A 26120-nucleotide genomic window follows, 5' to 3' on the forward strand; every position below is an offset into this window, starting at 1 on the left:
AATGAAAACAATTTATTAAGTGCTTACTATTTGGCAAGAATTGTGTTTGCTAACTGCTTGAGATACAAATAGGAAAAGATGGTCATTGCTTTCAAGGAATGCACACTCTTAACTGGGAGAGATAACACTGCTGAGCTCAGCTGCAGGCAGATGGAAAAGCAGTGGGAGTGCTTAGGATGCAGGAGGATGCCTGACCCACCAGAGCAAGACCACTACCGTTGACAGGTGAAGTGGACCTACTTAATGGTCAGAGTGGAGAGGTGATTCTCTCTGGCAGGACTGGGGATAAAGTATCAGGCCAGGAAGAAATGGTGAAAGGAAGCACGGCCAGGAAGAGTGGGGGTGAAATCTAGGCTAGGAAGAAGTTGGTACCATTTGGGTACTACTTAAGTAGAACAAAACTGAAATTAGCCTTTGACAGAACTTAGACCCTCTGCATCTTAGAGATAAGCCCTTATTTCCAACATCACAAAGAGCAAGAAGCCACAATCATATAATTTCACTGGATTTCCAAAAAACTAGATCTCATATTTTAGGGTTCTAAATGTAGTTCCATCCAAAATGTACTCAGGTGGATCAAAAGGGGGAAAACTATAAATATTCCTTACACAAAGCTAACTGAATAGGTAAAAGTTATCTGGACCTTACAGTGCCATAATTCCAAAACAATATTCACAATAATGTAGATTCTGCTAAGATACATACCTGCCTGTGAATCAGTAACTCTGCAGTTTTCTCCTTCAGTCTTAGACAAAACACAGGCAGCAGCTGTATGCCACTCAAATTCGTATAAACAGCCATTATCTCCCGAGTTTCTCAAAACCGGAGCACTTTCAAGATCGCCTATCAGTAAGAAACAAGAGTAATGTTCTCCATTGTCAAAAACCTTCCTTTATTCATCCTAATAAAGCAGCTAAACCAGAATGACCGATCATCTCCACATTAGGGTAATGATCGAAAAGAGTTTTACTCTCATACTCATCAATTTATATTATTTCTAGTTTATTAAATTATCTGTAAAGATTATAGAAGCTCTCCACTTCAAATAATAAGCTTTCATTGCTTTAAGATGTATCAACATGGAGTAACTATCAGGACAGTGATTAAAAGAAAAAACATGCATAATCCAAATACCAGAGCCCAATCAGAAATTTCACCTATTACTCCCAAATCTCAACAAGCACTTATTATGCACCTAGTAGGCGCCAAATGGTAAACAAGATGCAAGATAAATTAAGACAAAATGGAAACAAATACTCCTTGCCTTCAAGTAGTTGACATTCTAAAGACAGAGACACCGACACATAGAAGGAAGTCAAATATATACAAAATAACTATAAGGTTGGAGTAGAGGATGGGAGAGTGGATGTGGAAATCGGGCAAGGCCTCATAAAGGATGCAGTCCCTGAGCTAAGCTATTGAAGCAAAAGGATCAGACTGTTATACAGTGAATGGCTAATAGAAAAAAAAATGCAGGAAATGCACAAGTTTTATGTAAGCCAAGAAAACTAATTAAACATTGTTTTTTACCAGGCTTGCATTTAAGTGTTATGATGGTTGTGATTTTCTTGTTTTGGTCACAGTCATCACCATCAGAGTAAGAAAGCTGAATATTTTCCTTATTCTTTATTGGAGAAGACACAAACTTGCCCAGATTTTTAAAACCTTGATCACCTGGGGGGAGAGAGGGAGAGAGAGAGAGGGAAAAAGACCTGGTCAAGTATAGCTTAAACAAAAAAATGGAAAACAAAAAATTAAATTAATACAATGTATTAATCAAATATTCTAATGAACGTAAGTATAACGTACTAGCGGTATTCCCTCATCATTCGAAGCTTACCTCACCAGTAAACCAACTTTTGTTTCACAGTGAAGTGGTACTCTGGATAGCGACAGACCTAGAGTCAAGGACACCCAAGTTCAGATCTCACCTCAGAAACTTATGTATGTCACTGGGCAAGAAACACCACCTTTTCTGCCTCGGTTTCCCCAGCTGTGAAATGGGTCAAATAATAGCACCCATCTCCCAGGATTACATGCAGTGAGAATCACAAGAGACAATACCCGATAAAGCACTTTGCAAACCTATAAGCTATATAAATACTAGCTAATATCGTAGCTCCTTTACCGTTATGTGTCGCAGTACAAACAACCAAGACCCAAGGACTTGCCCAATGCTGGGTGTGTGTTTGCTTTTATTAGCGCCTAAGGGAGTCTTAGTTCTTTCAGGGTGAAGCAGAGAAGCTGCAATTTGTTCAGTAGTTATAGACAATAAGACAGTAGCTTGGGGGGGGGGGGGGGTGGGGAGACCAGGATTCAAATCGTGCCTGTCATTGTCACATCTTGGCCACGTCAGGAAACCTTTCTGTGCCTCCTTATCTTCATCTGTAAAAGCAGGGGTCGTATGTGCCAGTGTCTAAGGTCCCTTCCAAGTCTCAATCTAGGGACATATCTTCATCCTCAAAATGAGAGAATTGTATCCCTTCCAACACTAAATCCACGAAGCGCATCTTCGTCTGGAAAACGAGGCGGGAGTCCCGTCCAAGTCTTAATCTAGTAACGTATGAATAGTCCAGATGTCCACACAATACAGTATGGCTGTTTTTCATATTCTCCCCCGCCCCCTATTCATAGTCTTAAAAGTTTTGTATATATGCCAGGGATCCTCATTAGGAAGGGTGTGCGTGTGAGTGTGTGTGTGTACCGCGTCAGTCAGTCTGGACAAAAGCTGGCGGAGGCGTCACGGCCCCTTGTTGGTTACCGCGAGTTTCCTTCATGCATGGTGTCAGAGCGCCTCCTAGTGGCCGAGTATGTGGACATGTGCACGTATGTGCACGTGGACGTGTGTATGTATAAATGTCCCTATGTCCGTATGTACAGATAAACGAACACGCACGCCATCGGCAGATGCTTAAGATAGGGGTGCTTCAGAAAGGCCATAAAGTTCTTCCAGAAGGGTTCACAATGAGCCTTCAGTCACAACTTCTGTCCTAAAGCGTGCACCAGACACGCAATATCCGGTATTCCGCTGATGTTATCAAAAAGCGCCACCAAAACGCCGGGGACCCAAAATGAAAAAAAAAAAAACCCACCAAGCCAGGCCGATGACAGCGTGCTCACATCCTGATCTGAACGCCGCAAAGAAACAGGCCGCCGGCGTCAGACCAGTTTTTGCGCCTAAGGACGCCTCGCTTGGAGTCTGCTTTTGGGGACCCTGAGGGTCCGTAGCGGTATCCCCAAGGCTGCTGGCAAGTGAACCACCGGACCGCGGCATACCACGTGGTCCGCCGTCACGTCACATCCGCACGCGACAACCTTCGGACGGGATACACCAAAGCCACGTCGCCATGGGGCCCCCCCCAAACCTCCCAGCTCTCCAAAGGGCCAAGGGGGAGGGGCTCGCCCGGGAATCCCAGCAAAGGCCGCGTGTAGGAAGGGCCTGGTTTTGACCACGAGGAGGCGCTGTGGCCTAGGACATGCCCGGAGACGTGCTTTTAGGCGTCTTAGCGAGACTGCGCAGTCCATGTTTTACCTAGAGCCAGTTCACTTTCTTCCAGATCTTCCAACTAGAGAGTAGGAAGTTCGAAAAACGATGCGTGGTTTTCTTTTTTCTTGTGTAGCCTGAGGTTGGGCTTTTTTTTTTCCGGGGAGGTAAGGAGGGAAAGGTGGAGGGGTGAGAAAAGGTAGTATCTAGCGTGTGTGCGTGTGTGTGCGCGCGTGCGTGTGTGGCCGTATCTACTGAAAATCTTTCACATCTTTCGGGTAGATCTTACTATTCTAGATACCTACGGAAATCTGTGCATCTGTAATCCTATAAAACACTTTTACTTCTAACCGCTCCATCCCGTACTATGTAGCAGTAGAGACGCTGCCCGTTCAAAAAGGCACTGCGCTAGTTTTTCGTGGAGACACCCTGGATTCAAACATTAGCCCAGGCACTCTGTGCACCCTGGGATTTCCGCGGAGACCCTCACTCGTGTGGGCTAAGCCGGGGAGCTGTCGACGTCATTTCCAGTCCAAGGCTTCAAGTGACTTGCTCAAAGTTATCCAAGTGATGCCAGAGGCCGGATTCAAACCCGAGCATCCCACCTTTGATTTTATGATATTGAGAAACGTTTCGGCCAAGGCCACTTTGAGTTATCAGAGGAAAATGGTAGTGGAAGACAGGTCGGACAGGTATATAAATGTGATAGGAACATGGATTACACCCGATAGAGTAAATTCCATGAAGGAAGAAACTCCATCTCTGCACCTTACTTTAGACTTGCTTGGGGAACTGAACTTAAATGACTTCTCCAGTATCAGAAAGCCAATACAGAGAACAAGGGCAAAACTGCAGCGAATATTCCTGGCACCAAGATGGGTATCTGTCCACTAACCCATTCAGTTTCTCTCATATAAATGTGTTATTAACGTTAGTTTGGGGACAACGGTCAGCAACTTGGAAGAGAGGGACTAGAGAAGTATTTAGTGTAACTGTTTGCAAAAAAAAAAAAAAAAAAGTTGAACTCATCAGAGTGAGGAAGACTGCCACAGAGGCATGTCAACTTTAAACATTCCGTTTGAAAGGAATTAGTGAAGAAGGGAAGCTGTCGGGAGAATGCGCATAGCCCTACAATCAAGAAATGAGTCTGTTGTTATAAAGGAGGGATTCTAAGTGGTGTCAAAATTCTTCAGAGAAGCTTACAAAGAGGATGGGAAAAAGTGAGGACATGGCAAACACTGGTAACCTCTTAGGTAGCCTTAGAATGGTGAGGGCAGAAACCACATTCAAACCATGCAAGATTAAGTGGATGATGAAGTGGAGACATGAACAGATTACTTTTACAAATTGTAAAGTAAAAAAGAAGTAGAAAATGAGATCGGTAGCAAATTACTATATAGGAAATCAGCTGGCTGCTATTAGTGAAACTTACCTTAAAGAGGAAGAAGTTTAAGGATGATGGAGAATATTTTCAAAGCAAATGACTATACTCCACCAATAATGGATTACACTTCTCCTCTCTTCTGAACCTCCCTACCCCCACCCCCCCCCAAAAAAAAACACATGGCACCCAGAATTGGATAAAACTCTAAATCTGTAATGACTATGATAGAGAACATCAAGATCTGGCCATGTTCTGGACTCTAGGGGGTCCTTTACACTATTTACGCTATATTAAATAGCCTAGAAGCTAACAAGGTCTGTCCTTCTAAGGTTTCTATAATTCATGGGGGGAGAGGAGGAGGGTGTGGTTATGGAACACTACCTGCTTCACTCTCCTCCACTTGGATAAAAAATAACAACTATAAAACTATAAAATAGGGACAGTATGGTGCAGGGGAAAAAAGATTTTAATTTTAAAATTAATCTGCTTAGTTTTATAAAACAATTCTTTGGGGTAGCAAATACTCAAAATAGCTCAGTCTAAAGAAAAAAAGAATTCTATTGAAAATAGACACATTGTGCATTATAGTTTTCTAACAACTTTTCATCCATAAGATGCAATTTATATTTTGTACCTCAGAAAAACAATTTAGAGGCTTCCAAAAATTTTTACATTAAGCAAGAGGAATCAATGTAGAATTTTTAAAAAACAAAGTAAAAGGGCTGAACTGGGAAATGTACATTTTCTACCATGGGCTACATCTTAGACACTAGGAAGAACCACCAAAATAAGATGCTAAAAGTCAGAAACTATCATCTCTGAACTGCTATTTTCTAAGGGACTACAGGGATTTCCTTCTGTTTCCTTTTAAGCCTTCTAAAAGAAACAACCAACTTTACTATGAGAGGAACAAACAGCCTGAATAAACAGAGCCCAGAGATGACCTTTATGACCTTTCATTTTAAGTGTTCCAATATCATCTCTCCCTCCTTTCTCCCCAACATTTTGCCAAGAAAGTAAATGGGCTCCAGGTTTTACTTGATACTTGGTGGGAGCCAGAAATAGGTATAACCCATCTTTTGGAAACTTGCCAAAAGGGCTGGATACTCAGAGGATGGTGGTAGGGACTGCTTGCTAACCTCCCCACAATTCTCCAAGTGCCAGGAGATTCCATACTTTACCTTGAGGGTAAACTATACAGAGTATCGCAGACCCTGACCCTGACAGTGGCGTGTGTTAAAAGTAAAACATCACAGGCTGTGGCTCTACTGCTACAACTTTATTTTTAATTCCAGAGTTTGGACAATTAAGTTTTTATATGTTATCTTGTGGGCATCTTTAAATGTTCAAGAAAGATGGAAGAATCTATAAAATGCATTAAAAATATTTCCTGTAAGAAGCCCAGATCTAAGTCATGTATTTCATAATGTCTCTATGGGTATCTATGAGTATGTGTGTTTGTGTGTACCCAAGTATTTGGATGAATAAACTGGAAGGTCAAACTAAATTAGCACAACCTCCTCCCAAGTGGGCAACGTCCACAACATGGAGATCCTTGCTGTGCTCTGACCTAGGTTGGTGCCACATTTGAGAAAGGACAATGAAAAACTACAACTTCCAGAGGAGGGTGACACAGATACTGAGCAGACTACAGAACCCGTCACATGAGGGTAAGCACTGATTGAAGCAATAGGGGATATTTATAAACCATGGGGAAGAGAAGGCTTAGGAGTAAACATGACAACTGTCTTCAAATATCTGAAAGGTGTCAAGTGGAAGAATTAGACTCATGCTTCTTAGCCTCAGATTAGAACGCAGGAGCTATGGTTACAAGTCACGAAGAAACACAGACATTTTAAAAATAATCTTTATTTTTCATTCCAAATTCAATACAAACACTCTCATATGCAAAGAACAATAAAGAATTTCTCATATATATATATGAAACCATGAATGTCTGTTTACAAGCATGCTTTTTAAAAAATACAAAGTTAACTCATTACATTAGTTTCAAAGCTGTCTTTCATGACCGTCTCCTTCTGAGTTTTTTTCTGTTTATTTTTTTTAAATAATGTTTTACTTACCCTTCTTTTCCTTTGGCATCACTACTGTTAGTTCTTTGTTCCAGGGTCCCTCTCCAATCCCCTCCACAAATTTTTCTTCCACAATTCTTGGAGAAACTTTTTTAAATTCACATATAAATATATATTCATGTGCAGCTTTTGGTGCCAATAGAGGACTGGTCCTCCATTTAAAAAATATAACAGATATTGATGAAAACATTGTTTAAGAACCAAAAGTAAAATTTTGAGGAAGGATCCCAAAATTTCAGAGTATCAGGGGTATTTTCACAAGAAATAATAATAATAAGCTTAATGTGGTTGGAACACTAGTATCAAAGAAATTAAAACTAAGCTATCAAAAGCTTAAAACTGTACTAAGACTTTTGGCACACCTTGAATATGTCCTTCCACTGAGGAACAGCTAAACAAATGGGAGTAAATTAATATAAATGCCATAAGAATCAACAAAGGCACATGAAATAATGTAAACTGAAGCAAGCAGAACCAGGATGAGAAACACAATGACTGCAGTAACTTAAGTGCAAAGAATAAGAAGAAAACAGTCCAAACTGAATGCTATGAGATGATGGGGAGCATCCTGGATCCAAAGAAGACACAGGAAGCACCCCTCTTTTTCAGACATGGTGGGACTATGTAAGTGGTACCCTGTATATAAAATTGGAGTCTAATGGGTTAATATTCTTGAATTGTTTTCCCTTTTTTTGTTGTTGTGCGTTACCACGGATGAATTTCAGGGAGGAGAAAAGGGGAGAGAGAGGGAGAGAGCAGAATGTTAGGGAATATAGACCAATAAAACAACACTGACGACAAAGCAAATCCCATCAGAATCAGGTCATATTTCTGTGAGTTCGATCATTCAGGTTTTTTCAACCCCTCTTATTTTTTTAATTCTTTACTAAGAAGGATAATCTGCAGGTTAAGGAAAGGGAAATACACAAAAATAAAGGTGATATACAAATAAGGGAGCGATAAAATATATGTTTAAAACAACCTTATTATTTCAAAAACAGGCATCATTCTGTAATATGGTATGCTCTAGTGGCATAAAATCTTTTCTTTACTTTGATAAAAATCACATTGATATAGCCTCTTCACAATGCAAAAATATGGAAAAAATTACTTTTATAAGTCCATATTATTTAGAAGTACATTATCCACAGAGGTGTCAAACACACATGTGGCCTGCAACACTCCAGAGTGCAGCCGAAATTAGATTAATATGTAATTGGGAAATAGTTAACAAAATAAATAAAAATACAATTGTGTTGGCAATCAAAATGGGCCCTTAGCACTCAGTTCAACCAAGTGCCCTTGAAGAATTTGGCCTTTGTTTCCTTGATTAGATTGGGAGTCCTTGGTTTCCTCCTTGCCTCAGGGGAGGGCCTAGTTTACATGGGTTTGAGTGGTATGTTTGGGACATCAGAGGCTTTTAGACCACGTGGGTTTAAGTTGCCTCTTTCTGACGATTTTAGGTCACGTGGGTGAGTCACACATGTGACTCAGCCTTGACCCTGAAAAAGATATAAAACCAGGGGTTGGCTTTCTATTTTTCGGAGCTCTTACCCACAGCCATGGTGGCACGCGTGACTCTGGGCCAGCCCTTGTTGTGAGCTCCTGGGCTGAACCTAGATGTTGATAACTATGAATTGTATTTGGTCTGTGTGTCGATGTTTGCAATTTGTTTGTATTTGCTCTGAAGTTCAGGGTGCTGGCTTTTTCCCCTGAACTACTTGAATGGTACTTGTATGCTGAATTAAAGTAAGCTTGTTAACCCCTTAACGTTGCTTTCCTTAGTAAAAGTAGATCAAAAGAACCTATGCTGGTAGCGTTCTTGTTGTTGGGCTTGTGTTGGTTTTTCACAACCACAGCAGCTGCTAGCCAGATTGTTGAAACAACAGTAGAACACATATATTGTCAATATGTGGTTTTCCAAGTCAATATACAGCCTACAGAGATCCTTACAGTTTAGTGACTCCCAATTCTATTTGAATTTGACAGCATCAATCTATACAAATGCAGGTGTCGCAAACATGCACCACATGAGCAATTCCTACTAAGATTGTCTTTCACTTAGCCAACATTTTCCAGAAGATTGTCTGAAACTGGATTAATATTCTCAGCTGATATATCAATAATCCAGTTAATACACCAACAATCTTACTAATAAATATGTACAGCCCTAGACAAAGAAAAGAAATTAATTGTTCACTTGTTCCACCTGGAAAGATAAAAAGTTAAAAAACTTTAACATTAACTCTGGTATTTTATTTTTTAAAAAGTTTTACTAAGATGTAAAAACTTCTCAATCTTTGGAGTTAGATGAGGGATCATTATGAAGTCCTACTTATTAAAAATTTGTCCATAATTGCTTTATTTTTTGTCCTTGTTGATCAAGATTTCAGTCCAAACAATGTATATGTTACCATGGGGCTATAAGCTAAAGATAGGAAACTCTGATTTTGTCTTCCTGGTGTGATATGCAAATACCATTCCATTTGGGACAAGTTTCATTTTCAAAGAACCATCTTTCTTGTGGTGAAGACTGTGTCTCCTAATCTTGCCCAGGATAAAAGTATAGTGGCCACTCATAAGCTTTCCTCTGATCCATTTCTCACCCCCTCCTTAAGCACCCTAGTGGTTGCCTCTCATCCCAATCCTCCCACCCCCAAGGGCTCCACCTTATTGTTGTTGGGCTGAGTACAGACAAACAATTGCCTTTAGCTCCACTGCAACTCAGAACTCCCTAGCTCCACCAAACTCCACCAGCCTCAGCCTCCTGGGAGCACGGATTATAGTATATACCACTACACCCAGCTAAGAAGTCATCTTTAAAAGGGAATATACATATTATTGATAAAGACAATGACATTTCACTGACCATGAAGTAATGCCAGGTTTCTTCCCATGAGTAATGCCCATAATTACCTTCTTCTGTAGTCTAGACCTCTGACTCAGTTTGGAAACCACCTCCATTGATGTAAATGATTGACATTCAAAAACCAATCAGCAGTTGCTTCTGGATAATCCAAGATACCCTCTACCAGAGCATCAATGTAGGGAACTCAGCCTTAGAGTATCTGGGGCACTGAGAGGTTAAGGGACTTGTTCATAGTCACACTGACAACACGTACAGAAAATGACTTCTTCTAGGATAGAAACTGTTTCCTTTTTGCACTGGTATCCCATTACCCATTATTGTGCTGACACACAGAAAACAATTAGAAATGCTTAAACCAAATTAAATGTGTGAGAGGCAGGACTTTCTTAGGTTTTCTCTAAGGTTGACTCTTTACCCACTATACCATTTTGCCCCTCACTGTAGTCAATCTATTTTGCCTTGCAAGCATAATAGCCCAGGCTTTTATGTATTAATACATGAAATAAAGTTCAGAGGTTTTATAACTGGGAAAAGTAGTAGACGGTTGTTCCCACTACTTTGCCAAGAACACCACAAACATTCATACTACACATGTATATAGTCATAAACATATAAAATACCAGACAATTTGGCTAGATATTTCTAAGAAGTTAGAATATAATTTAAAATAGAAAATCTTTATGAATATTTTGATTAAAATTCAGTCTTGATTCCATCAGTTACTAATTGCTAAAACACTGGAACTTGTAGGCTATTACCTGATTTTAGAGACAATGGAACACATTATTTGAAACTGTGCCTGTCCCAGACCAATCCAGGTGATCATCTGGATAAAGGCTCTTATATTTGGCTTTTTCTTAAACCACAACTTAGGAAAAGACCCGAGTGATTAACTGTAAAAGCACAGTTCATTTATAAAACTGTCAACAATACTGTCTTAAGATCACATAACACAAGAGTGTTCAGGGACAGAGTGTTTTCTTTGTGGTTCTTTATGTTAACAGCCTTGCCCAACACCTTGAAGCCAGTCTCTACTTCTGACCCTCAACTGCAGCCTCAAGTTAGAGAAGCTTTCTCTGAGATTCAAAGTCACTGAGCATCACAACCATATAGCTTATGAAGAAGATATTTATGTCTCTGAAAAAACAACCAAACTCATTTAAAGTGATAAAGTTTTATAAGCCCTAGAAGAAAAGTACCACAGTGTTTTCTAGAGATATTATACTCACCAACAGAACATATAGCTGCATCTTCTGGGCAGCCTTTAGCCTTTCCTTCCTGAAGTACTTTGTGACAAATATTGATGAAAATGTGTTTCTTTCCTGATTCTATGTGGCTGCTGTCCACAACTTCCCAATTTTTCTCCAATTCTAAAACAGAAAAATTTACTTTGAGCCAAAAAAAAGTCTTACTAAGTCGCCACCACCACCACAGACAATTAATCTAAACAAAATTAGAGTTAAATTTCAGTAACCTATACTAGAAACTTAACCCAAATAAAAAACAGATGAGATTTTCATGATTCTATTTTAATGTAACTGAAATACATCATGTCACTGGAATAGGCTTTAAAAAAGGGGGGTGGGGGAAGAGACTCAACATGGTTCTTCAGAGTCCCATAATAAGCTAGCTACTATGTAAGAAACGGAAAAGCCAAAGAAGAAGCTACATGGAAATAAAAAACCCAGCCTGTTTTTTTACATCTAAAAAAAAAACAGAAATGTGATACATAAACATGTCATCAAGTTTTAAACCTGATTCTTCAGTGGCAGTTTTCAACCCTTTATATCACCAAGAAAATTATTAAGTGCTAAGAAGTTCCTTTAGATACCAAAAAAAAAAAAAAAAAGTACGAGACACAATCGTATCCTCAAGGGGCTCCAATATAGTTGAGGGGAAAGCATTTATCTGAAACAGTGGACCCATTCCTTGGTAGAAAGGTTGCTGGCTAGGGCTGTAAAAAGAGTAGTGCATTTTCAGACTTGGCCAGTGGTTTGCCTGACTATGCTTAGTTGTTACTAGAAGGCTATTTGGTGTGCGTGTGAATGGGGAAAGGGTGGGAGAATGAGAAGGAAGTAAGAGAAATTTAAACTTTTATTTAAAGAGCATCACTAAAACATTTTTTAAAATATACAGAAGTTCAGAAGGAGGCACAAACTAACAATTTGTTAGTACCATGCTAAAATTAGCATACACTTTTTTTAAAAAAGTTATGTAACAGGGGGTCATGGTTTCATCTACAATCCCCTTTTTCCCCTCTGTATACTGAAATGTTCATGCTAGCCAAGTTTTAAGTTTATAATAAAAAGGGAAATTTTTAAATAAGATCTGCCCATAAAAAAGTAAAACAATATAAAATTCCAGATGTCAACAATAAATGAGTGGTAAAGACAGTGTGCCCTTCATCAAAACAAAACCTCTGAAAAAGAATCAAAGATTACAATAATCCTGCAAGAAGTCAATCTTTCTTGGCCACAAGGAGCCACAAATCCAAGTGTGAGAGAAACAAAAATGGTCCCCACTTTATTTAGCACTTTTGAGGTTTATAAAGTGCTTATTTCACAAGTTTGTGAAGTCAATTATCATCCCCATTTTACAGACAAGGACACCAAGACTCACAGAATTTAAATGAACTACTACCAAAGGTCACCTAGCTAATTAAGTGATAGTGTGGAAAAGTTTATTTCCACAGTGATCTGATAATCACATAGAAATAACCACAACTAAGGATACCAATAATCTTGAAATAAAAAGATCAGCAGTACACACACTGTTGATATATACTGATGGACATGTGCCCAGAAGGTTTCTGAACAGGTTAGAAAACTAAATAAACATTCACAACAAGGAAGGAGGCACTTCCAGCCAACAAAAGTACAGCAAATTACTACACACGTCAGAAAGTGAGTTATATTAGAGGAATCTAATGTGACATAAAATACACTGGTTACATACCTTAGTGGAGGTACAGGATAAGAAATATAGAATACATGCATACACACGAAGGATTCCTGATTTGCATACTGCTTTAAATGTGTATATACAAATACATATATGCACAGACATGTTATACATGTGTTTATATACATTCATGTAAGGAATCAGGCTTCATATCAAAAAGCAACATTTCCTTTTCACAAATCTAATTTTTAAAAAGAAATCTAGAATTTCTGGTCCAAAACCTGTGATTAGCTATGGGGCTTCAGACAATTCACTTTATGTCTGCTTCTCTTTATTTGTTGTTTTTTTTTTAATTATAAAGATATCTACCCTATTTTGTAGAGTTTGGTGAAGATAAAACAGTACAAAATGAAACAAAGGTGAAAATCTGAGTAGTGGCAAGATCTATACAAGAAGCTATGGAAAATGCTTTAAAGGTCAATTTCTTCTCAATTTAATTATCCAAAGTGACTTTGGGCAGGTGACTTGGCCTCTCTGACTTACTTCCTCCTTACATGTGGAACCTGGATTTTCTCCTCTTTAAGGTCCCTTTCCATCCCTAAAATTCAATATAATTCAAGTATCAGGCAATTATGTCAAGAGAGGTAAGAGTCAGAAATATCTCCATTCACCCACTTGAAAGAATTGGGGGGAGGGGAAGAGTACAAATGCCCACAAGTACTATACCTGAGTGACGAACCAATGAGGACAAATCATATCGCTTGTTCCCATCAGTGACTCTACAAAGAAGATCTTCTTTCTCTTTGACACAAGCATATTTTGTATCCCATGTGAAAAAGTAGGTGCAGTCAACCTCACCCGTGAACACAGGGGTTCCTTTTCCATCATTGCCTATAGAGGGAAACAAGTATACCACACACACATATACATGCATATACAAACATGTAATATGCATACAACACACACACACACACAATATGTGGTTATTATGGTCAAAATCTCAGGATCTCAAATAGTGAGGGAAAATACTAAGGTATTTCTTGCCCAGTCACAAATCCATATCTAGGTTATATTTCTACCAATAAATGGCATAGATATGCATATGATACAAATATAGGAAAACACAAGTTACATATTTTTAGAAAATGTTCAGTGAAGAAATCTAAAAGACTAAAGGGTGGCAAGGAGATATCATACTAAGGCCAATCGCACTGCTAATACTAACATTTCTGAAGGTATACTTTCATCATATACACTCCCTAAATTCCCTCATTGCCTAATGCAGCGTTTCTTGAAAGCCTTAATATGCACTCTTCAAGGCCACCCTATCCACACCATTTGTGATTTTAAAGAATTCCATCCTGCTCTTTTGTAAAGAACTTTATCTTCAGTATGGTTCCTTCAATCCCCTTCATTATTTCAGTTTATCTTATCCAGATTGTTTATAGCTTCATTTATCTCCTTCAGGTTCAAAGGCTAAAATGATACACAGTATTCCAGGTGTGAATACAATACAGTTTTGCCTCATAACACTTTCATCCAACTCTCTCCTGACGATGCAGGGTATTTTGTTGATAAGTTGTATATTGTGCCAATGTCTTCACTAAACAATCTGATTATTAGTTCCCTTTTTTGAAAGACTAATGGGAAATTTGGAGTCTATCATCCTGAAGTTAGTCTAAAGCATTTTTCTCTGACCCGGTAATATCACTATTAGGTTTGTTTCACAAAATAATCAGGAAAAAAGAAAAAGGACCTATATATTCTAAAATATGTACAGCAGTTCTCTTTGTGCTGGCAAAAAAAGGGAAGTTGAAGGGATGCCCATCATCTGGGGAACAGCTAAACAAGTTGTGGTGTGTGTTTGTGATGGAATACTGCTGTGTCCTAAGAAATGATGAGCTCGTTGATTTTAGGAAAACATGGAAAGACTTGCATGAAATAACAAAAGTGAAACAATCAGAACCAAGAAAACATTATATACAGTAACAGCAATATTGCTGGAAGAACAACTGAATGACTAAGCTATTCTAAGATACATGAATATTTAAATCAACTACAAAGAACCTATGAAGAAGATGCTATCTACCTCTAGAGAAAGAATTGATATATGCAACTATGTATTATATAGGGTGGGTGTGTGTGTGCACGTGTGCGTGTGTATGTAATGCTGGCCTCCTCTAGTGCAGAGCTGGGAGACAGAGAAACAGTTTGGAACTCAAATGCAACAAAAAATGTATACATAAATATTTTTTTCTCTCTATTATCTTTGCCCATAATAATGTTTAACTGCTACATTTTTATAACGATAAAAGGCCTTGTGAAATCTTCCTCTGATTTAAAACACTGGACATGCACTTTACTAATTTGAAAAAGCTTTTGCAAAAAAGTCTTTGCAAAGTTACACTTTTTACCACATATTATTTTTTAAATGATTTACAAAAATGTTAAATGAGAGTTTCAGTACTGATCAGTAAGAGACCCTACTACACTACTACTACTACCCTACACTTCCCCATACAGAGAAGAAATCTCTTATTTTTTATTTCCTGTTTCTAAGCTAGTTTCTTATCCACCAAGATGAACACTTTAAACTAATTTCATATTAATTATAATAACTTGTTACTTTCTCTGGTGTAATTAATTCCTGCTATGAATTTTGATAAATCATGTAAGATTTTTCCTTTTTCCCTTATGCAAACCATACTAACTTCTCCTCTATGTTTATTTTTCACACCCTTCACTTTTTCCTCAAGTCATGCCCTATTAATTACTCCCTTTTAAGGTTCAGAAGGGGATGAAGGCTTTGGAAAGTGGCACAGAGAGAGACAGGTAACTTTGACCTAGGAAGTTTACATTCCAGTTAGGGGAAAGACCTCAAACAAAGTGTGGGAAAGGTATTCTAGCAAGAAAAACAAATAATAAAGGATAAGGCATTTAAATAACGGTCATACATGGGTTCTCAAAGGTGACCCTTTAAAGACATGAAAGAAAAGGGAGGGGGATCTTCTGGAAAGCAGTAAAAAGACCAGACAGGTAAAGGACTATGTTGTATGAAAAGGCAGAAAGTTGGGGAAATAGAGTGTTCCACAGAAAAGACAGCTGAAGTATGAAACTTTCTAAGGTCAAATGATCCAAAGAGAAATAACAAAGAGGTTGAACTTCCTAAAAAGAAATACATCACTTGGGAAACACAGTGCTTCCTAAATAATTATAGCCAATTAACATTCATACATCTATGTTTAACATTATAGGCACTTAATATTTGTTTTACTAAACTGACAATCAGTTCGTGTGAACTACAAAAGCCTATGGGTAAATATAAGAGTAGTAGTGTTACTGACTGAAAAAGATAGTATTAAATTAGACCTCTTGGCCAAGGATACTTTCATCTAGAGCTTTACTGTAAATTTAAGCCTGGCCTCACTACACAACAAATTATTCTCATTATTATCATCCTTATCCTATTTATTATTATTATTTACCACCTCAGGCCAGAAATACAGGCCTCACTTCTTCATCCAGGTTCCTCAGGTTTCTAAAGCATAGACCCCTTACCACAAGACTGATATTCAAAAATATCCTATTCTTTACTTGAAACCTAAGCACAGAACAGATTTCTATAGAAAGCTGTATATATGAACTACACAGAAAAAGCTGCTCTATTAGAATATTACAGGAAGGGTATTTGTGGTTTTTTTTAAATGCCCCAGTCCATGTGATTTCAAAAAGCCTTCCCCACTTATATGACTAAGAGGCACAAGGGGAACTGCATGAAAACCAACAAGGACTCAGCTTGACCTTGTGCTGCAAGTCCTAAAATAAGCAGCTGTAGAAATGTCTATTTACCAACAGGCTCCTCTCCTACGCACATAACATACAAGACACATAAGGCAACATGGCACAGTGGAAAGAATGCTAGACCTGAGAGTATTGGCCAGGGTCCAGATATGGCTGCAGATACTTAATACAGACATCCAACTAGGGACAAGTGACTTCTCTGAGCTTTGGTTTCCTCAGCTCTAAACTGGGTCTAATAATCCTCACGCCAGCAACCTTACAGGACGGTTATGAAAAAAAAGCACTTTGAAAACCTTCAAATGATAGAGCAATGTCATTAAAATTACTATAAAAATGCCTATTAAGTGTAAAAAACCCAGATTGTGGCCGAGCTAAAAATCTGTGAAAAACAAATGCCTTATTATTAAATTTAAAATTGTATCACATCACTTAAGACACACAGACCAATGAAACTAGATTTTGTTGTATACTATTCCTCGATGGAATTAGCTTCTTATCTCATGTCTTGAAGGAAGACATTTTGCCAAAACCAGAAAACTGCATAAATAAGGTGTGCATTATTTACACTGATGACTGCTTCAGATGACCTACCTATGTTAGAACAGAGTAAGTTCAGAAAAAAAAATTTAGCCATCTATTATCTTCATACAATCCATTTCCATTAAAGTTTCCTTAAAGTTAATTTCCATGCCACAGAGTTTAGACATTTATTTCAAAATTTGGGATGATGACTAGCACGACAATGACAGCACAAATTTATATCGCACATTAAGGTTTGCAAATGTTTTGCAAATATCTCATCTGTCTTCATAACAACTTTGGGAAGAAGATGCTATTATTATCCCCATTTTACAGATGAGGAAACCCAAGGCAGAAAGAGGTCTGCCTTCTGCAGGATCTATTAAGTGTCTGAGGCCAAATCTGAACTTAGATTTTCCTGACTCCAAGCCCAGTGCTCTAACCATTGCATGACCTAAGTACCTGAGTAAACCTATAAAGGTAATTTCTAATTTTTTAAAAAATATCCTATTATGGAATAACCACTTATTTATTCAACATTAAGTGTCAGTGTCAAATGTATTCCATGTAAAAGGTGCTATGCTAGGCATTAAAGGAGAAAATACATAGATAAGAGATATTCAGTGCCTCCTGAGAGATTATCGAGAAGGAGAAACAAGACAGAAATGTACACAAATAATAAAATTTTAAAAGTAGCCTATAAGTGTACAACAAAAGTGAAAAATACTGAGTTTTGATGAGGGAAAAATCACTACCACCTGGTTAATACCAGGAGAGACTTATAGAAGAAACACATGAGGTGAGCCTGAATGATAAAGACTTCAAGATCAAGATTGTAGGATCTACTTTTATATCCAACACATCAGCACAGAACAAAATGAAAGCGAAACAACAGTTTCTAACAAGCTGCTGGCACAGCAGCCACAAAAGTTTAGGGCCACAGAACAGAACGCCTAGAGAAATACTCCTACCTATTAGGCAATGGAAAAAAAAGTTACCTTGCCAAAGTGAATAATGGCCTGATAGTTACCACTCCATTAAGCTGCCTCCTTTTAACACAAGATCATGAATTCAAATGCAGCAAATAGGTTAAAGAGAACTATAACCTCACCTGCTGTTTTGTTGCATTCAAAGTTGATGACCGTCATTCGCTGAAAACCTGATCTGCATGCATCTCCACCGGGATAGATTAAGGTGAGGTCTCCATCGGAGTATCTAGAATTCATTAACATAAATGTATTGTACAGTCAAAATTCTCCCGCTCTCCTCACTTCCCTCCCTCCATTAAGACTTTTGACACACAAAGAACCAATCAGTTTTCCAATAAGACAGGAAGCTATTCGATGACTGCGAAATTTTTGAAGGAAGTGGGTATCAAGTAAACCAAGTCTTTTAATCATTTTAGCCTGGGTTAAGAATTAGATTTAAGGGGGCAACTAGATGGCAAGGTGAGTAGAGAACTGGCCCTGGAGTCAGAAGGACATGAGCTCAAATCAGGCCTCAGACACTTGACATACCTACTAGCTGTGTGACCTTGGGCAAGTCATTTAATCTCAATTGCCTTGCCTTCCCCTCTCAAGAAAAAAACTAAATTTAAGACAAAAAATTCAAAGATATTTTGCCACAAGATCTAGAACATTTTTCCTCTTTGTAAATAAAACTTCTGGGATTAGTACGTGAGAAAATGCTCAAGATGAAAACATAACAGATATGAAATTAAGTCAACTACAGCAGTTTCCAAAACATTCTATGAAACCCTAATATTCTAGAAAAGATTGTGATGCCTGATTATTTCTAGGGACAAGAAAAGAAAGGAATCCAGACTCTCAAATTGAAAGAGAACCCAGAAGGTATCATGTAAAACCAGTAATTCAAGGATCTAGTTCATACTATACCCTACAAGAAAGAAGTCATTCAACCTTTGCTTGAAGACCTTTAAGTAACAGTCAATCAAGTACCTTCCAAGGCAAGCCATTCATTCCAATTTGAAATCTCAAAATGTTAAGAAATTCTTCTCTTACATCAAGCCTAAATCTGCCTTCCACCCATGCTTTTAGTTCTTCCCTCTAGGGCCAAGAAAACTAGCCTAATCATACTTCCTTTGCTTACTTAATAGCCCTCCAAATACTAAGATAGCTATTATATCCTTCCCATCCCCCTCTCCCTCACAATGCTTTCTCTGCACCCAATTAAACACAGTCTGTTCCTCCAACTAATCCTTTTATCTCATGATCAAGGATTTCACCAGGTTGGCTGCCCTCCTTTGGACACCCTCTAGCTCAGGGCTGTTCAACCTTGGGTTTTTATTGAAACCAACAATGTATTTCCATTTGCCATTTTAGTGAGAGCTCTGAGACTAATCACCTCCTTAATCCTGGACACTATGCTTTTCTTTTAATGTTGTATAAGACTGCATTAGTTTTATTGGCTGTATTGCCAAACTGATGACTCATATGGAGAATGCAGTCCACTAAAACATGCAGATCTTTTTCTGAAGAAGTGGTATCTAAACACCTCTCTCTCATCTTATACTTATGACTGATTTTTTTAACTTCATTATAAGACTTTATGTTTATCACTGTTAAACTTCACCTAAATTGATTCAGATCAATAACCTCTATCCTGTTGAGATATTTGCCTTTCTTGGAATCCCCTGTGCTTATCACAGTGCGTCACATGTGCTAAGTACTTAAGAAATGCTTGTGGACTTGGCTGTCTTGTGTTCTAATATATTAGAAAAGAAGAATCAAGACTTCTCAAGCACTATCGTAGAAAATAAGGTTGGAGGGTAAGAGTTAAAAGTAAGCAAGGGCTAGAGTGGCTTTTCATTTCTTCCTTCAGTTGTAGATCATGAGTTGCTCAGAGTAAGGCACAGAGGTGAGTATATCCTAGAGTGCTGCTAAAGGGCCAATACAGGAAATTGTAATACTGACTTCAGACAAGACAAAGGTCCTGGCATAGTCAAAGACAGAGCTGTAGCCAAATTTAAGTAGAGTATCTCATAGACAAACAAAGCAGGCTGCTTCTAGACCATACACGATGAGAACACAACCCAAACATGTTAGTCTCAGTCTAGAGACATGTGTGCAGCATTAAAGTCTTCACTTACTTCAACGTTTGGTAACACTACTATTTCTAAAATCTTAAACAAGTCACCTAAGTCATGGCAGTTCAAGGTTATGCCAATTGAAATGTGGAAAATTATATGTGGCAGTTATGCAAATTGGCTTAATTTCCTTTATTTTGCTCCCATGTTTCCCTAATATACTTTAATAATGACATTTCACACCCCCAAATCTGCTAGAGACCAGCTATTTGTGAACTCTATAAACATATTTCAAATCTAAAAGTATTACATGGCCAAATTAATTTGGAAACTTTAACTAGAGTGGTAAAAGCCAGTACTTATTCTCACATAGTCACACAGGTCCACAATATTTTTAAAGACAAAAAGCACTCATTTAAATATCAAGAGTTGCATTAAAACTACCTTTGAGAAATTATCTTTTCCCCATAGTTATTTGCAAGCTTCCTTCACACACTATAATTTAGTGTCATTAGACATTAAAGTTGTCATAGAAAAACCAAGATATCGCAAGAAAAACCCCACAGCTTTGAATTTACTGATATAATTACACGTTAATGTAATTATATTACTAATGTAATGTAAATTACATACTATTGTAATTAATATTTATGTGACTTCCATAGAAACGATACCATTTATAACAAATGCCAATTTTAACACAAGATCACTCATCCTTACTACAAAGATAGAATTCCAACTTAACAGTACTTAATCATTTGGGTGATTTGATATCAAAACAATCCTACAAAAACCACAAGCCGAATTGCAGCAGGAAGGAATGCTGGCTCAAGGTCACTGTTCTGTCTCACGTACAGGAGGACTGGGGAGGTGGTGGGCAGGGATAGTAAGGTTCTTAGATTTATTTTTTTAAGGAAATAAGCAGAGGTGTGCGTCAGCACTGCACAAAAGCCACAAAAACACACCGGAGGGTCTGGTTCTGGTATTTTCCTGCCACTTTGACTTGTGTTGGATCAGTCTTCTTCACCTGGCAAACGGCAGCTTCTCTTTTACTACTGCAAACCTGGGCTTCAGTTTCTCCACATACATTCATATAATAAAAATATTCTTTTCCATCTGTAGCATAGTATGGTGATTTATAATCTAAAAATAAAAAATAAAACCAAAATGAAACGCATATTTAATATTCCAAATAAGAGTTCCCTTACATGGGCAGCTAGGTGGCGCAGTGAGTAGAGCACTGGCCCCGGAGTCAGGAGTACCTGAGTTCAAAACTGGCCTCAGATACTTGACACACTTACCAGCAGTGTGACCTTGGGCAAGTCACTTAACCTCAACTGCCCTGACTTCTCCCCTCAAAAAAGAGAAAAGGAAAAAAAGTTCCCTTACCTTACTAGGGATCAGAAACATTTTTCTTACTTCATTTCATTAAAAATTCCTCATTTAGATAGACAGGAGGGCAGACTGGGAGAAGGGGTAATCAGAATGCATGCCCTTTTGAGGTGGGGGTGGGGAGAGAGATGGGGAGAAAATCTGGAACTCAAAATCTTGCGGAAATAAATGGTGAAAACTAAAAATAAATTACTTTAAAAGGAAAAAAAAATTCCTCATTTAAGTCCCAAACTAAGCTCAACATGATTACACAACTTTATTGGCAGGAAATTTCTAATTAATAAAAAACAAGAAGAGGGAGTAAGGGGGAGACTATGGTATACATACCTTTCTTCTGGGTGAGAGGGTTAAGGTCAATGGAGATATCATGTTGTTCACTATTCAAAATACAGGTTTTACTTTCCAAATAATCTCTGTGGCAAGCATACTCTGTGACCCATTCAATTTCATACCGGCAATGGGATTTAGCAGTAAGCTTAGGAACTGTGCCCTAATAAAAACAAACACAAAAAAACAGTTATTTAAAAACACAAAGCTCCATTCATGTTTGATGAGCACACCATAGGCCAAAATGGGAGATTTGCTTTGTCCTCTAACAGCTCAACACACAAAAGGCCAAATATATAAAGGAGATTAATTTGGAGATGACAACTCACTTTAAAGGAGGACTCCCTAAATACTCATCTCTTTAACTGCATTTAAAATGTTATGACTCAGTAACAACTCAATTTATATACAACTTTCCAGGAAATGAGTAAATTATGAGAAAGTATTTTGTACTACATTAACAGGCTTTGCATTAGAAAAGACCTACTAGAAATACAAAGTAGATTATTTTTGATACTTGCTGGGGAGATAAGAATTTAAACTAGAAACACAGGTCACATATACACACGCACATATGCATGTACCTCAGAACATTAACTAGTATTAGAAAATTAAATAATCATACAAAAACAGAAACACATTTGAACAAACATTAGCCAAATTAGAATACTAGGAAATGTAGAGGAAGCATTTTTGGTGACCAAAATGATATCAGTAATTAAACAAAAGCATTATCCAAAGTAGCTAATTAAAACTGAATAAGGATATGCTAGAGAGACTTGCATTACATCTCACATTTGTAAAGCCCAGAAAGCTGCAGTAACTTGCCCTGAGAAATCAGTTGTGCCCCTTGCCCCAGATGTCACCTATCCTCTCTGAGCCTCAACTTTCTCATCTGTAAAATAAAGGATGGGGCTAGATTTACCTCAAAGGGACCTTCTAGCTCTTTAAGTCTACGAAATCATTATCCAAAATCTGAAGACTAAAAAGGAGGTACTTAAGTAACTCTAAAAACAAAAGGTATTCGTTTCATGTACCCATCGTTTGCTTCCTATGCGGTCCTTCAGAGGAAACTTGTACCTCAAGAAATATTCAAATAAGGTCAGTCATCTCAAAACCTAAGTAAGTGGTTAAAATTATGACAAACTATGATAACATTTATCAAGCACTGAATTAGTCTCAATATAAAGATTCAACATGAATCCTGGCCAGTGAATAAGCTTAAAATTAAACCTCTCTAATAATATGAAATTAGCTGCTACCTCAAAAAATGCTACATCAAAGTATCAATATTGAATCACACTAAAAAGTTCCAGAATGCTAATAAAAGAAGTTAAAATTAAATAACCCTGAGTTTCTACAAAATTGGCAAAGATAATGAGATGACAAAATTCAATACTGGTGCAACAGACCCAGAAATATGCAGCAGGAAGAGTTACGTGTTCAAGCACACTGGAAAGTAATATGGAAATATACAAGTTTTAAAATATGCATACACTTTTGACTCAAGAATCCCCACTAGCTGGATTACATCCCAAGGAGGTTATTAAAAAAGTTTTTTTAAAAAATTCCTCTTGGAACGAAAATAGTCCTAATTAATTTTTTTTTTAATGTCAAAAAATTGGAAACAAATTAGGTGTCACGTAATGGATGAATAAGTAACAGTATATACCTATAATGGTATATTATTTCACTAGAAATAACAATGAATATTAAGAATTCAAAGAAAATGGAGAGATGTCTAACAAATGAAAGTTCAATCAAAATAACAATAAACACACTAACTAGAACTATAAGGTCAAAGGTAATAACCACAAAAATTTTTAGTATATATAGTAAAAGAGATCAAAAGAATAAGAACAACATAGGCTTTACAAAATTAAAGTCAATATACACTAATTTTGAAGAAGAGTTAACAATTGTAAAATGTCATAGACATGTAAAATACCATCTTCATCTACTTCAACTTACATATCTGTTTTAACTATACCTTTCTTATTCATTTAGTATGTGTAATTGCCAACGGAAGCCAAAATAAAATTCATACATGTATATATTAAATGTCTCCCTCCTCTGCCATCTCTTGGTTATATAAATACCCAGGTTGCACACAGTAGGTACATTGTAAATGCTTGCTGAATTGAACTGGCATTAAAACCAATTGCTTCTTTCTAAACAAAAAGGACTTTACTGTTACTTACAAAGATAATGCCACAGGATTACTTTAATATTGTAAAGACTGTTAATTTCATGGATATGGGCACTCAACCAAATCATTATATACCTTATTCATTTGCTTAATGAGCTCTTATAGTAATAAACAAACAAAAACAAGAAAACACCAACAAGAACAAATCTGATGGCCAACCTTCTGAAGAAGAGCCCCTTCCCAACTTACCTAGGCTACTTCTCAGACACAACAGGCCAATGCTGCACCTCATATCATAATTCAGCTTTTAAAAAAGAAAAAATTACCACCACCCCCATCAATTAAGTTCTCTTGATTAGGCCATACAGCCTAGTATTACATCTTTACCTGGATATAATGAAGCACTTAGAATGAGGGGTTCTTTTAATAAGGAATGTATTCAGTGTTTTCATAAAAGGCAAAAATAAGTGATGTATAAAACTGGATGTACTAAAAAAAGCAAACCAGTCTTGATTAGACTGTATTCTTGTTATCTTATATAAACAGTACCTTGCTGAAGAGTGCATTAAATTCAGCACAAGTCAGAGCTTAGCAAATAAGATTTCCTAATTCATAATAAAATTCCCTACATCAAAGTCTCTCAGGTTAACAAAAATAAAAACCAAAAAGCAAGCTGCTTGCACCTTTGCATTGTCTTACTGTTTGGCCAAACTTAACTCTAGAGGTCTCATCTCAATTTTACATATTTACTTATGTAGAAACTTAATCTTTTATTGCTCTTCCCTTTTATGTCCAATATTATAGAAACATAGCCACTCCCAGGCTATTTAAACTGCAGCAGTTCTACAGAACCTTCAAGAAGCCACATCACACAATAACTTACTTCTCTTCTCTCCGATGGACAAATAAATGTAACAGTCACTGCTGGAGTATGACCTTCACAGAAAGTGGGATGATCTTCACCTTCTTTCACATAACTAAGAACAAGCCTAAGACACAAGTTAAACAGAAGATATCAGATTAAAAGTCAAATGTACATTTTAAATGTACCATTTGCCTCCAGTGTCTAGAACATTTACTCTTGTTAGGGTTTGCTGAAAAAAAAATTATGAGTAACTCATTAAAACAATAATTTATTTTCTTTATTTCCAAAAAATAAAACCCAATGGAGACCCTGAATGAATACTGTGTGAATAGAGAATTATCTCTTTCAAAAATAAAAATAAAAAGTAACCCTCCTGCCACAGACATAATATAAATCTTAAAAATAAAAGAAACAGTTATTCAGCTTTAAACCTTAATAGTGCATACACTCTATCCCATAATCAAGCAAAAAACCAAACAAGATAAACCCATTTTTAAGCCAATAATCTCTACTACCACTTCCTCTTCAAAGTCAACAGTAAATGGCTGTAAAGACCAAAGCAAGCTGCCAGCTTATTTTTTTTTTAAACTATAAGGCAATAGTACTGGCTTAATCATCACTGGTTTAGAAGCTCTAGGTTCTCTAGTGGGAGTTTTCAGGGAAGGACCCCACATGATTTCACACAAAGCCTTTAAATGGCTGGATATATTCATCACCCAAGTGAAATGTCTTAACTTGAAATCTGGAAAATATCCTAAGGAACCCTTCTACTGAAGATATGAATACAATTTATAAATAAACAACAGAAAAGGTATAAGCCTGTCCTGTTTTCTAGTGTATTCCCAAGCTTTTGCCATTATACCTCAACTTCTGTTATTCAATACTCTTGAAATCCTTTCAGTCACAATCTGAGAAATGACAGCAAATAACAAATCTGTTTCTTTTTTTAAAACATATATCGGATATGACACCAACCCCAGACTGCTGAAAAGACTTAAAATTCCATTATTTATAATATATTGAAAACTTAATCCATAGACTTGGGACTGAATCTAGGAAAATTTTTTAAAATCCAATCACCAGTAGAATTCACTGCCCCCACCCCTCAAGGTACAATATAGGCAGAAAGTATAATCAGTAGAATGATACTAAAATACTACAATGTTTTCTACGTGGGATATTGTTCACCACCCCTTCTCCGACACCATTGTCAATCAACTCCAATGACTTCCCCTTAACTCTGGAATAACATAGGAACCCCTCCTCTGTCTAGCTTCTAAAGTCCCTCAT

General features: G+C 37.3%; 1 protein-coding gene across 1 annotated transcript in view; it reads right to left on the bottom strand.

Annotated features, from left to right (window-relative positions):
* IGF2R (insulin like growth factor 2 receptor) overlaps positions 1-26120 on the bottom strand; it is a 164147-nt gene that overhangs the window by 66559 nt on the left and 71468 nt on the right. Inside the window, exons 7-14 of the mRNA XM_036768976.1 lie at positions 24849-24954; positions 21817-21979; positions 21063-21240; positions 18163-18266; positions 13458-13622; positions 11060-11200; positions 1531-1674; positions 706-843 (exon numbers count right to left, since the gene is read on the bottom strand). Coding sequence (XP_036624871.1) covers positions 706-843; positions 1531-1674; positions 11060-11200; positions 13458-13622; positions 18163-18266; positions 21063-21240; positions 21817-21979; positions 24849-24954 — 1139 coding nt within the window. The remainder of the gene's footprint in view (positions 1-705; positions 844-1530; positions 1675-11059; positions 11201-13457; positions 13623-18162; positions 18267-21062; positions 21241-21816; positions 21980-24848; positions 24955-26120) is intronic.

The sequence above is a fragment of the Trichosurus vulpecula genome, chromosome 7 (genome assembly GCF_011100635.1).
Source record: "Trichosurus vulpecula isolate mTriVul1 chromosome 7, mTriVul1.pri, whole genome shotgun sequence".
Classification (NCBI taxonomy): Eukaryota; Metazoa; Chordata; class Mammalia; order Diprotodontia; family Phalangeridae; genus Trichosurus; species Trichosurus vulpecula.